Source organism: Rhea americana, unplaced genomic scaffold (assembly GCF_003343005.1).
Source record: "Rhea americana isolate MKP2758 unplaced genomic scaffold, rheAme1 scaffold_332, whole genome shotgun sequence".
Taxonomy (NCBI): domain Eukaryota; kingdom Metazoa; phylum Chordata; class Aves; order Rheiformes; family Rheidae; genus Rhea; species Rhea americana.
In genome coordinates this window covers 178877-192127 of record NW_028186460.1, presented here as the reverse complement: position 1 = coordinate 192127, position 13251 = coordinate 178877, and the positions used below count along the sequence as shown (strand labels likewise).

The 13251-nt window shown below is 35.8% G+C and overlaps 1 protein-coding gene across 3 annotated transcripts in view; it reads left to right on the top strand.

Moving 5' to 3' along the window:
* Positions 1-78: 78 nt before the first annotated feature.
* AKAP7 (A-kinase anchoring protein 7) overlaps positions 79-13251 on the top strand; it is a 94586-nt gene continuing 81413 nt past the window's right edge. For 2 of the 3 annotated variants that reach the window (XR_014896597.1, XM_085311114.1), the window contains exons 1-4: positions 79-278; positions 3862-4014; positions 5079-5224; positions 10390-10526. Coding sequence is in view for 2 of the 3 variants with exons in the window: in XM_085311114.1 (XP_085167240.1) it covers positions 266-278; positions 3862-4014; positions 5079-5224; positions 10390-10526 (449 nt within the window). In the remaining variant the exon portion in view is untranslated. The remainder of the gene's footprint in view (positions 279-3861; positions 4015-5078; positions 5225-10389; positions 10527-13251) is intronic. The other variant, XM_085311115.1, reaches the window with a different exon arrangement.

The window sequence follows — 13251 nt, the reverse complement described above, 5'->3', positions numbered from 1 at the left end:
GGGGGTTGCGCGGCCTGGCGGCGCGCCCGGGCCCTGGCGGAGCTGCCCTCGCGGCGCGGAAGGCCCTGGCTGGCTGGGGCCTGCGGCGGTTTCGGCCTGTGTTACTGGGCCGTAGCCCTCAAACGGGCGAGTTCAGCACAACTTTAAAACCCACCGCAAGGGAAGCACGATGTAGCAGAGCGCACGCACAGATTGGTGCCTATATGTGTAGACACGCCTGTTCACGGGCACGCACTCATGCGTGGTTATACACACCTAACACTGAATGCCAGCAAAAGGTAGATTTTTGCAGCAGGGGCCAGGGAAATCATGGGGAAAATGACTCAAGTCTGGTCAGAGGCTGAAAAGGGCTTCTGCTTTCATCTATGCGTGTTACTATCTATTTCTTGCCATGAGTTTAACTATCGAATCTGGCTGAGTACTAAACTAACCATTTTTTTAAAGGAAGTTTATTTTTTTTTTAAGCTGGGTCATGTGATTGCTATTGCCAGCAGCAGGGGTTCAAGACCATGTGTTTCTGCAGCAGCTTTCTGTTAAAATGTCTCCAAAAGATTCACTTGTCAAACATAAGGGAATAGTGTCTGGAGATGTAATCTCACTCTAATGTATACATGTCAAATAATAGAAGAGTATTTTATCTGAAAGTATGGAGAGAAAAAGACTGAGAAGAAATACAGTCTCATATGTTTTAAAAAGCAAAACAGCTGTTTCTATTCCTTAATTTTCTGTTTTCTCATTTGTGATCTATACATATCTTGATTCTGCTGGAACAGATGACTCAAATATTCAAGAAAGCAGGTACCATTTAAACTAATACAGATAGAGCAATACTGTTCACAGGTGAAATTTAGGTTAATRTAATCAGTCGTACAATTAGAAATAAGTTTCTTAAGACAGCTTTGATGCTCAAGGAGTTCCTGTGGATGCTTGTGTCTCAGATATGTTACTTACGTCTCAGATTATCATCATTATGTAAAGACTTGAAAAATCTTCAGTCTTTAGTTTGTTCTAATGATTAAAGTACAATTTTTTGAATTCTGTTGCTGATTTCTGTAATAAATAATTCATTTCAGAAAAGGTGAGGGATGAAGTTACTTRCTTGGGACTGTAGGATTCAGAAGTAGTGCCTGTTAAATTCAGATACTTTATTTGGGAAGGGACATTGTTAAGTACTAGCTGTGCCTTTACTACCTTTACTATGCCAATCTATTATTGTGAGCAGACAGAATTTTTCAAGTGACACAGGTATATTGCCTTTTTAGGAGGCAGGGCAAAGGGAGGACATAATTGCAATATACACASCTCAAATTTATGCGAGTCCTTGTTCTGCAACTGATGCTACCTTGACAAATCTTTTGTTGATTTATGTCTTCAGAGGTATTGTTTACATGGTCGTGGCCTAAGAAATCAAAGCTGTAGGTTATCTTCTCATAGCCTGACAGGAGATTCAGGCTTCTACCAAGTTTCAGTTTTTAAATGGTTCTCTGTAGACCTGGAGTAGATGAAAATATGTTCAAAGCCAAACTACACTTATGGCTGGTGTACTTTGACAGTGGYTTTCCATGCTGGCATGTGGCTGTTGTTATTTACATGTTGGTAATGTAATGGCTATGTTTGGCATCTGATCTAGATTTTACAAGTGCGAGGAATTACAAGAGGATGAAGTAAGGCTGCAGGAAGATGTCTTATAAAATCACCACAACCATGCTCTGTTTACACAAAAGAATTGATATGTTTATGCTCTTGTAAGAGAAAATCCAGATCAAAAATTTCTGCACAATCTGTCTTAACATACTGGCAGACTGTATGGGATCTTTGTCAAGGAAACTGGATCCTTTAATGAGAAAAATATGATAATGTCCACAAAAATTGCAGATTTTTGTGAATAAATCYGCATCTCACAATGTGTCCTTCAAGGAATTCCCTTTATTTAAAGTACTGAAATGACAAAATCAGTATGTAAAATGCAAGTAGCATGTAGATCTGCAAAATAAACAGTGCTGGTSTAAGGACTTGCTGTTGCCAAAAAAGAATGGTTCTGCTTGCCCTTTCTTCTTACAGTTGCACATCCCTTTCCCCCCATTTCTTGTTCATACGACTTCCTTAGTGAGCTTACTGAGCTTTCTAAGCCATTAGAGTACTAACCTAGAGCATGTGGCTGGCGGTTAGGGAAAGGGAGCGGGACTCCTTCCTTTAGCATCGGTGTACTATTAGACTGACTCAACCCATCGTGTTGAACTTCACTTTCTGTGTTGATTTTTGCTTTCAGCTGGCTATGATTTTGCTTTTCTGAGTATTTTTGGTAACTTTCTGCCTGAGACTGACTTTCTTGTTAGTCTGTTTCATGGATTTTGTTGTGTCCTTCGAATAATGATCTCTTTTAAGGAAAGTGTGTTATTTTCTGTATGCTTGTGGATCAGTGACAGCAAAGGGATTGTAGTCCGTTTTGTGTGAGCTGTATTTTAATCTAGATGTTAAGCAATAAATACATTGCTACTTTAACAAACCTTGTTGTGCAYGTTTTTTTAGTGTCTACAGGGGGAACTAGCAACTGATTTAAACACTTTTTCCTCTTTATTAGCCTCTGGCTTAACTTTAGGAGACTACAACCACAGAGTGACAGAGTGATTTAYGCCTCTCTACTTTAGGCTGAAATGAATTAGCCCTTCATTCCATTTTTTCTATTAATTATCTTCCCTAGCACAAAATGATACAGGCAAGAAACACTCCCCAGGGTGATAATAACCCAGATGGGCTCTGCACCATTGATTTTATACATGTAATGTAGTTTTGCATGCCACAAGATCATCATATGCACTTTTGCGGCCAGATTTTCCTCTGGGGCCAGATTTRGAATATCTGTGCTGGTTACAAGAGGAGCTTTGAAAGTATGTTGTCTGTAGTAATGAGTTGTCCTGTGATAAACTGAATTCTGAGCTAAGGTTTCTTCCACTACAGTAATTCCATTGTGGAGTTGTCCCAAAGGAATATTGCTGCATGTCTGATTATGTGCAGAGTTTTTGTTGAAGGATGCTAGAGGAGACTGTAATTTTTTATTTTTTAAGGTATAGATGCACAAGTATTAGAGCTTAGCGATGCAGAAACATGAAACAGATATGGGAAAATGACTCATGCGTAGTTAGTACCCTTGTATAACTTGTTAATTAACCCATTCTTTCATTGTGGTACTACTATAAAATAATTCTGTAGTATATCTATAAATCCTTATATATGCAAAATGAATTGTGAGTTACATTGGTTCCTTTTTTAAGTTAAATGCTAAAATTTAAGTCTATAAAACCAGAGGTTCAGGTCATTGTTGTCTGTAACACACTATGCTGTGTGCATCTCCCAGAACAGGAATAGGGTAATGATCTCATTCCTGAATGATACAGTCAGCTGAGAACTCACTGTCTTATGTGTAAAGAGAGGATTCCCTTTCTGTTCCTTTTTGCCTCATTTTCTATGTGTTTATGTTGAAAGTAATTTGTCAATGTTTATCTACATTGAATTTTATTTGTCATTACTATTATCTATAATGAACTTTAGGTGATAGATAAAGACTTTTCTGATACTGTGTCAGTTTTTTGCACATTTTTGCCTTTACTTAGGACTGGAAAAGAAGATTTGTTATCAAAAGTGGAAGGCTGAAATCCTTTTCTTTTTACTTTATACAATGTTGAAGCATTTTTGCTGATGTATTGACATAGGAAGAACAGTAACATTCTTAAYGGGGCTATATGTCAGTGTTTATTTGTTAATAAACAGAGAAACATACTTTGTACTTTGCTTGTGTGTAATGTCTTTTRGTTGTTTATATTGAAATCTAAGACCCGGTGCGTTATTTTAAATATATTACAGATGAGCTGGAAAATGTACTGGAAAAGAAAATACTGGAAGAGAATGAAAGAAGCACACAACAGAGAAAAGAACGATGCGCTTCTCCAGATTCTGTAGACTCTCTGATGGTAGAAATGCCATTTGTCAACATAGATATTGAAGATGAATTTGCTAGTAAGTATGTTTAAATAAAAGTACTGTAAAAGCATAGATGTATCGCACATTCGATTCCTGATCCTGTCTGCTGGCAAGTACAGCTGGCTGTTCATCTGGAATGGAATCTCACTGAGAAATGAATGAAGTCCAGAGTCTCTKTTACTAGTACTCAGTCCTGCAAATAGTTGAACTTACTAAAATTTACCATTCTGTGGTCCATCATAGACTGAGTCATGGGATGGAGGCATCTTATGTGCCTGTTTATCTTACTATATGTAAGCTTCTGAAATGTAATGATGAGTTTTTTTAAGCTGTTCTCCAACATATGTKTTCTCAACACATGGCTAGAAATACACATGTAATTGGACAGTGGATGCCTGCAGTCTCATCAGCTGGTGGAGATGCATAAGGCTGTGTAATGGGAAAGGATCTACAAAGTTTTGCAGAAGTAAGCTGGAAGAAAATTATGGAACACTGAAAGAACTGGGCACATGCAGTTTTCTTTCCCCAAGTTGGAAGGGGTCTTTGGAAAAGGAGCAGGTAGAAAGTAGKTTTGGGTTGGATGAAATTTCTTCTGGGATAGATTTGGTCCACGAACTGCAGCTTGAGATTGACTAGTCCCTAGTCTAATATAACCTTTTCCCTTTAATAATCCTGTATATTGTTTTGCATTATATTTCAAAATGCAGTGTGCATGGGATTTTGTAGCTTTGTATTGGCCCATTTGCTGTAAAGTCATGTTCATGTTCAAGCACAGACAGTATCAGACCTATTCCATTACTGTGTGAGTTGGTTATGTGCCATGAGTTGTCTGGAAACCATATGTCTATGTTAGAGGCTAATAAGCCCTGTTTAGAGGTATAGGCTGTTCAAGCACAGTACTTCACTTGCATGGCATTGTTAACTTCAWGTTGAAGTGGGAACCCAGTCAGACAGTTCAGAGCACAGGCACATCAGATGCCTGAGAAGACATTCTCCAGTCAGCAGACTGAAGTCCAGCTCCTTCTGGCATGATTTTAAGTATATCTTTATTTTGATTTGTCTGCATGCTGACAGTTGTTTATTTTTTTTTTTCTCTTCAGTATGTTCAACCTCTGAAGTAAATATAAAAAAGAAAAGAAAGAGGACTACTGGAAGGGAAAATGAAGAATGCAGTGAGAGAAAGAAGAAAAAGAAAAAACAGTATCAGCCAAATTATTTCATTTCTATCCCAATTACTAATCCAGAGGTAATATTCTTGTATTATACTAAGTTACTGTAGCCAAAATTATTTCAACATGTGTTTGTGTTTGTACAAAACAGTGTCTGATCTTGAGCAAAATAAATTGTTTTCAAGTATTTTTCAAAGCACAGTCTATTCAAATAGTGACTTTTTATTTATCTACCTTTTTGTGAATAAAAGGGTTTATCTGGAAAAAATAAGAGAAAAACATTTCTCTGTCTATTCAGTTTGTCAGTTTTATGGATTTTACATCATTTTGATAGAAATTGGTTTAAATTCCCCCCTATACTCTGTTTTCAGTGTTGGTTATTTTGTCATTTCATTTTATTTAAACAGGAAAATCCTTAGCAATATATTTTTAGCATTCCTTAGAGGCAGGAATTTATCTTGTGTAACAACACATTCTAAGGTCTTGAAGTTTCCTCACTCATTATGTTGCTTAAAACTAAGGTTTTCACTTGATTGCGTAGGTCCAAGCAAATAAATCATCTCAGTCCAAGCTTTTTATTCATTATAAATTCATATTTTCAGTTTTCTTGTTTTTTGTTTTAGTGAAGGAGAAGATATGTTTTAGAGATCTATTATTTATCTKAGTAAAATTTTAATTCTAGTAGCAATGCCCATTTTAGTCCTGATCCTGCAATTTGTTTTGCAGAAAGACTTTGCAGCACTGTTGGGGGGAGGGGGGRAAGCATTGTACTTTTATACTTTATCCGTGAGTCATTTCTTCTATCTGTGAAATAGTTGCCCTGCACAAGAACTAGGYGCACCTATCTCAGGAGTTGTTAAATGATCTTTTTACTACACAGGCAACATCTCAGAAGACAAATTCACTTCTTCATCCCCTTTTCATTTTTGTATATAAGAATAAAATGTATTTGRTTAAGATTTAAATTTGAATCTATTGATTTTTAAATAGGCAGTTAGTAGTTTAAAAACTTTCCAGTGAAATACATCATCTTGYGTCAAATATGAAAGAGCTGTTGTTTTCATCAGATGCCTTTCAAATGGATTGAAAAAGGGTAGTGCATTCTTTAAGAAAATTATTTGTCTTGTAGTTAGTATATGTTGTTTCATTTAACCTAATAGTAGATGAGGATGACTGCTTATATGCTGTGGGGCCTGACTGATACGGTTGTTGTGATAACTTCTGTGTCTTCAGCAAGGAAAGTAGATATATTATATTTAAGTGTTAAACCCACCAGTTTATCACCATTTCCTAATTCAGATTTTTTTTTTTATTATCAGCAGATGCCTCACAGATGATTTTTAACTTAACATACATCTACAGTACACATTTTATGAGCAACTCAAAGCTTGAGAGAGTCTGAAATGAAAATGAAAGCGAACTAAGTCTGAAAATTACAGTGTAGTCTTTGATTCTTTGAAAAATGTTACATGAAAAAGAGATTATAGAGACTAATCTGACAATATTGCGGGAGAACCTGACTCAAATATCTTGGGAGACTTTTTACGCCATCTTACTCTGAAATAACTCTTCTTCCAGTTATCTCTCATGATTTAACAATTGGAAGAATAGTGCCAGGGGTATATATTCTGATAATTGACAGTTGCTGCTTACAATTGTTACTATTTCAAATTGTTGGCTGAGTGGAAAATTCTTAAYTATGCATGCTTTCTTATATGTCATGTATTTAGTAATTACAATTTCCTGTCATTTGCAGAGGTAAAGGATGAAGAATTTTAGATCTCAGAGCATTTGAGAATTCTAAGACTGCACTATAACATTTTGTTTATACYTGCCTTGGATGTAGAGTTGTTCTGAAAGTAGAAAGTACACACTGGAATGCATATAGGCAACATTAGCTAAACTTTAGACTTAAACACCTGGTGTCTTGATAGCCAGAGGGGAGCTGGTAATTGCTAGTGGTGCTTCAGTTAGTAATGAAAGACTTTTTTGGTGAGGGTCTTATTTTATTCTAGTGAGGTGTTGTAGGCAYTTGTAGTCTTTCTTCATATTATAGATAGTATCTTTTAAGTTTTACAAAGAGAAACATTTTGTAGTAAGGGGTATTCCTGGCAATRTTTAATGAACTGTCCTTCTTGCAAATTAATTTTTTTTTCTTTCATTTTAATTGTGTTTTGAATCTTCAGGTGGTCCATTAATTTTGAATTTATGTTGAACTTTGTATTATTAGCTTTGTAAAAGTAGTTAAATGAATGATTATAAATTTATCTTTTTTTAAGTTATATCTTATCTGATGGGTTATCAGTTGGTAGATTTACTCTTTTAGTATCCTTTAGTCTTGAGCATAATTAGGTATAATTAGTCTGTTAAATATGTAAAGCTTACAGCCTTTGTATTCACGTCCTAGTAACGTTCTTGCAAGAAGCAAAACTAAGTTGTGTTATTATTCTTCAGAGTAATTTATTGTAAGCAGTGGGTGAGGTGACCTTGAAATCAGTATTAGGATCCTTATTTTGGGGCAATTTAAAAAATAATCTGAGAAGGGAATAGTTGGGTATGATCTGCTCTTCGATATTTCTTTTACTTAACTTATGAAATATCAAATGAAATAGCATGATAGTAGATGAATTTAACGTAAAGCTTTGAAAGGTACTGTAAATAGCTGCTTATATARCGCTTCAGAAGTATTTATACAATGGGTCATAACTAGTTATTATGGAGATGTAGGAAGAGTCTTGGTTTGTGTAATTAAAATTCATTGCACTGAGCAGTTAATTTCACCTTATATTTATTGAAGAGAACAGAAGGAATGAAAAGTTAGATTCTGTGCAGTGATGGCATACTGATGGCTATGCTACAGCTGTTGCAATATTTTTTGATCACATAACTTCTGGAAGAACACACTAAAAATAAATTCCCAAAGCTCACAAAAATACAATTGAGAGTTTTTTTTTTCCCCAAAAAAAATAGTGTAGATTATTTAGAATTTTGTGATATTTCTGGGAGAGAGAGAGAGAAAAAAACATTTTCTATGTTCTTTCTGTTTTGCCTTTATCAGTGAAAGGGCAGCACATTTTATACTTTTCTGGTGTGTTTAGCTGGAACTGCTGTCCAGCAGTTCCAAAGATATGTTACTCATTAAGTTTTTAGCTTGGTTTCTTAATGSAGCTTGCACAATTGTGAATTTGCCTGTCTGTTTACCTTGTTATGACTCCRTTTATGGGTTTTGAACCTGTTGCCCAAATTTGGGTAACAAGATTGACATCTCTGAAGGATTAATTACCTACMATTTTTGTGTAATTGGTGGTTGTATAAAAGAGGTAGACTTGAAGGAACGTGCTTGCTGAGTTAAAGACTTGTGGTGTGAGTATAACAATTAGCTCTTCTTTCAGACCTGCCAGATGAGCAACGAATATATATGCATGTTTGTTAGCCAGTCAACCACATATAGCTGAGAGTTAGTCATAACATACGCTGCTCYTTGTCTGAGCCATAACTGAAGTATGTGACAAGATCTGGGTGTAGTGCAGGAGTTCAGGACATGAGCAGGAGGGAACTTAGAGGCACCATGGAAAGGAGACTATCTGGCTGAGGAGTTGGAAGGCATTGGCTGGAAAGCTGAGTGCTGAGTAGCAGTGATCTTTTTTTAGAGCTAGGGTGATCTTCATGGCATGGTAGCTCAGTTCCAAACTGTTAGCACCTGTCTTGCRTGTTCTGAAGGGCTTCTACCTTTACATCTACGTTTTTCCTTTCTCAGCTTTCCGATTGTGCACCTGCACGTTAAATTTAGAAACAATAGTTGAAAATGCAATAAGATTCTAAATGAAGACAYAAACTATTTATTTTGAAATTTAAGTTTTTTTTTCTGTACTAGAAAACTGCATTTTCTTTTTTTGAGTAATCTTTGTAGTCACTATGTTGTAATTATTAGGGATTACGTTTACTGATGATATGTCTTGTTTAAATGTGGGTTGCAGTCTTCCTGCATCTAAGAATACAGTAAGTGCCATTTATCTAGGATAAATTCTGACTTGTAAAGGAAGATGATTTTTGCAACATGATTTATGATCAAAGTGTCGGTGCAGTTTTTTTCAGTGTCTTACATCACGTGAGACACTTCTGTTTTTGCCTATATGGCAAAACTTGTCTTAAAAGGCTGGGTCCCAACAGTACTGACCATTTACTTTATATTGTTCTTCTTTTTTTTTTTTAGTATGTTTATTGTGATTAACAGAATTGCTGAAATATATTGAAATATAACTTTTTTTTTGACCTAAAAGTGACTTGTGCTTGTGTTATGAAAGCCAATATGTACAGTATATTTATATAGCATTCTCTGATCAGTTTCAATGAAAGATCAAATTTTAAATTCTCTAAATGGTTCTTTTATATGCACCTGAACTGATTTGTCTGTAATATCTTTGCTTACTATGGTTTAAGAAATCAGACATTTTGTCAAAGAGTCAAGGTTTTTAGGTTTGATTTTAATTTTGACTAATATACTCAAGCTTTGCTGCAGGTTCTTCTAAATAACTGCAGTTGGATTATTGTAATTGCAAGCACAGTAAACTTTTTCAGATACACTTCATAAARCATGTAACCATAGGAGTAATTTCTGACGAATAAAATGTAAATTAAGTGTTTTTAAAGAAGACAACTGATGGTATTGTAACTACGTAAATGTTGTACAGAAATTCCTTAAAATATATTTGAAGAGCGTATGTAAATTRTATCTTACCTCTCAGCCAGGATAATCAGAATTGTAAATCAGATATAACTTATGTACTGAATATTCCTCTGTTTCTTATGAGTCTGATCCTGCAAAGAGCTCTTTCTAGTTCCAGACGCGTACCTGCGTATAACAAAATTTATCAGAAAGAGCAGAGAAAGTCCTTTAAGAAACCTCTGATTTGCACTACTGGCAGTACAAAACTGAATGATCTTAATCTGTTCAAGGAATTTGTCAAAGTTTGGGCTACAAGCTGCTATTGAGATGTGATGGGGGAATGACCAGTTATTTACTAATCACTCTGTTTCTACCAACTTTAAGTTTACTCAGGCCAATTAAAGGCTTCATCAGATGACGAAACTTCTGCTAGAATGGTTTGCATAAATGTTTGATTTCAGTTTGTGAGTTTTCTTGTTCACTTGCGTTATGGAGTACAGTAACTGTCATGGCTAACTGTTGTTCCTTGTATCATGCATGACTAACTGTTGTTTCTGTGCATTTATTTCCTCACAGATTGCTGGTGGTATTCAGGCTGTCCAAGACATGATAATACAAAAGGATCATAGACTTTCCAAAGCAATGGTTCACCATGGCTCATTACATGTCACATTATTGGTGATGCATTTATCCAGTAAGGAAGAAGTTAGCACGTAGGTATTTTCTGTTAAACTAAGTATATGCAAATGTTTTTGTTGGGAGAATTCACAAAAAGACTAGAAGGGGTAACTGATGCTTATTTTCTGTCAACAATAAATTACTAGGATTACTAAATATTTTATTAATGTTGTTCTTAAATTGCTAGTCTCAATTACTGGCTTTTTAAACTTATGGTGAGATGTCATGAGCTCTGCACAAAGCACGCTTCTTTTCTTGCATTTTTCAGACTGTGTCTTGAACTTGCATGCATAAATTTYGTGTTTGCTGAAGTAATTATTTCAAAACAATATTTTGATGTCGGGGACGTTAAACAGATTACAGTTAGGGGAACTTTCAGAATTTCATAGCTCAGCAAATATTATAGGCCAAATTAGTAATTGTCACTGAAAKACTTGAATAAAATAACAGTTAGCTACAAGCTAATGCCTCATGTGGTTAGAGTTGTTCTATGAYGCTAAGTAAATTTAGTATTCTCCAATGAAAATATAATTACACTTAAAAAGGGGTGACTATTAGGCCTTACTGAAAGTATGATTTTTATGTTGCTTCAGTGATAAAGCTGAGTTCTTGATCATACAGAAGGTAGAAAAGTTGCGGAAAGGWATATATGTTGTATGATAATATCATGTATGTGTATAAATGTTAGATGTGACTAATTGCTTTATAAAAAGTGTATTTTACTGTTTATCATATGCTGTATTGCCATCTGATAAGCCTACTTTATATGTTCAGTAGTTAATAAGATGTTCTTTTAAGCCTATCTATATCACTGTAATTTGTGAATATTCATAATAATAATTTCTGTACCTAGCTTTAATTTTGATTTGAAATGAAAACATGCTTTGCATTTCATAGTCCTGCACCCACAGACTTTCTGTGTCCAGGTCTGCATGTTCTATTTGGATGTCGTGTCCTGTGACCTACATACGTGACATTTCAGTAGTTGCATGCTAGAGTGTTAGAATTGATATCGCTAACACTTTTGCATAATACTCTGTTACAGTAACCAAATGCTGATGAATGGGCTGCTGGGATTAAAAGAACATCTGGAATTCCTCCATTGTTTATGTATCAATTTTGTAATGTATTGCTCRTGAACCAAAATTTATCAGATCCTCRTAATGCTGTGAAAGAGCRTTACGAGGCCTTGCTTTTTCATCTCCCCCCACGAGTTCTTTTTAGGGTTCCCTCTGTCATATATCTTGCTGATTTTTTTCTGCAATGGGAAGCATACAGTCCATATACTGGCTTATCTAGGTCAACTAATTAATAGTTGCAGTGAGACATTGCTTTGGATATCGTGATGCGGTTACAAAATAATGTCTCTAATAGTTAAGTGCATGTATTGAATCTTTTTTCCCCCCGAAAATTTGGCTTTTAAACTACAGATTGCTCATAAGAAAGGCAGAATCAAAGACAGAATGTAGAAACAATTGGTAGTCAAAGACATACTTCTAATAAATAGGAAGTATTATGGCTGAAAACATTTAACACAACCAAAAGTAATGAGATACCAGTACATCTAACAAATCATCCTGGTTGTTTTTCATACCTGTTTCCCTGAATGTTGTAATACTAAATCCTTCAGGCCTCTATTCKCTTATCTCTCCATTGAGGATATCAACAAAGAGTCTGACAGCTTCCTCCTTTAACACTCTGATCTGAAGGGAAAGAAACACATAGCTGGTAACAGAGAATAGAAAGGAAACCAAGGAATTCTGAATCTGCTGGACTTGCTCTCTTCTCCACATGCCTTTTGTCCCCTGGATTGTGCGTACCAGCTTCTCTCTGCCCTGGTCGGTGATTGATCAGTGGTAGCACCTGAAAGTTGATGAAAACAACCACCATGTCCGCAAGATTTCTTTTTAAAGGTGTTTAAGAATTAACTTTTTTAAAAGGGAATGTGAAAGGAGATCTTGAAGGCCAGTATGCCTTTTCATGAATACTTTTCAGAGAGTCCTAAGCATCAAAACAAATATTCCTAAATTCAGTATCTTCTGATTCCTTGAGCTCCTTTCTGGCTCTCAGACTGCCACCCCAGCACTTACTGATGGAGTTGTTCTCTGCCTCTCCCAGCAGAACTCCACAGTCCAGGCACCCAGGAGCTGTCCTCTAGTCAGCAGCAGTTTCCCCAGTGATTCGCCCCTTCCCTGGCCAGGTGCCTCCTACAGCTATCTAGCCCAGCTGTCTTCAGGTATTCTAGATTATATTTTCTATTATTTGTGATTCTTATTTTTTCCTAATTGATGTCTTATGTTTAATATTTTGGGAGAACTTGAAGAGTAAAAGACTGATTTTTTTCCTTTCTTTGCTTCACCAATTTTTGATATCAGGTTAATGGAAAGAAACCAAGATCCAGACTGACAAAAGAACCTGTGTGTAATGTAGGGTTACAGTAATCCCTCAAACAAAGTGCATTGAGTTAAGTAGGCATCTGAGATGAACGTTCAGAGATCCTTAAGTTTGGATCCATTAGTTGCTTACGTCTACATTTTTTCTGCTGTGTATGCACAATAATGTCAAAGTCAAAAATGTGTGAAAGAATGTTATATACAAAGTATAGCAGCAACTTCAATTCAAAAACACAGAATACGAAGTGGTCATAGTGATAGTGTTACCTTTGTGTGGTATTTTAGTACGTACGGCTTTGGCCCTGAGAATGGCTCCAAAGATCTGTAATTCAGGTCTCCTTCTAAGGGAATTTAGTCCCATGCAGGT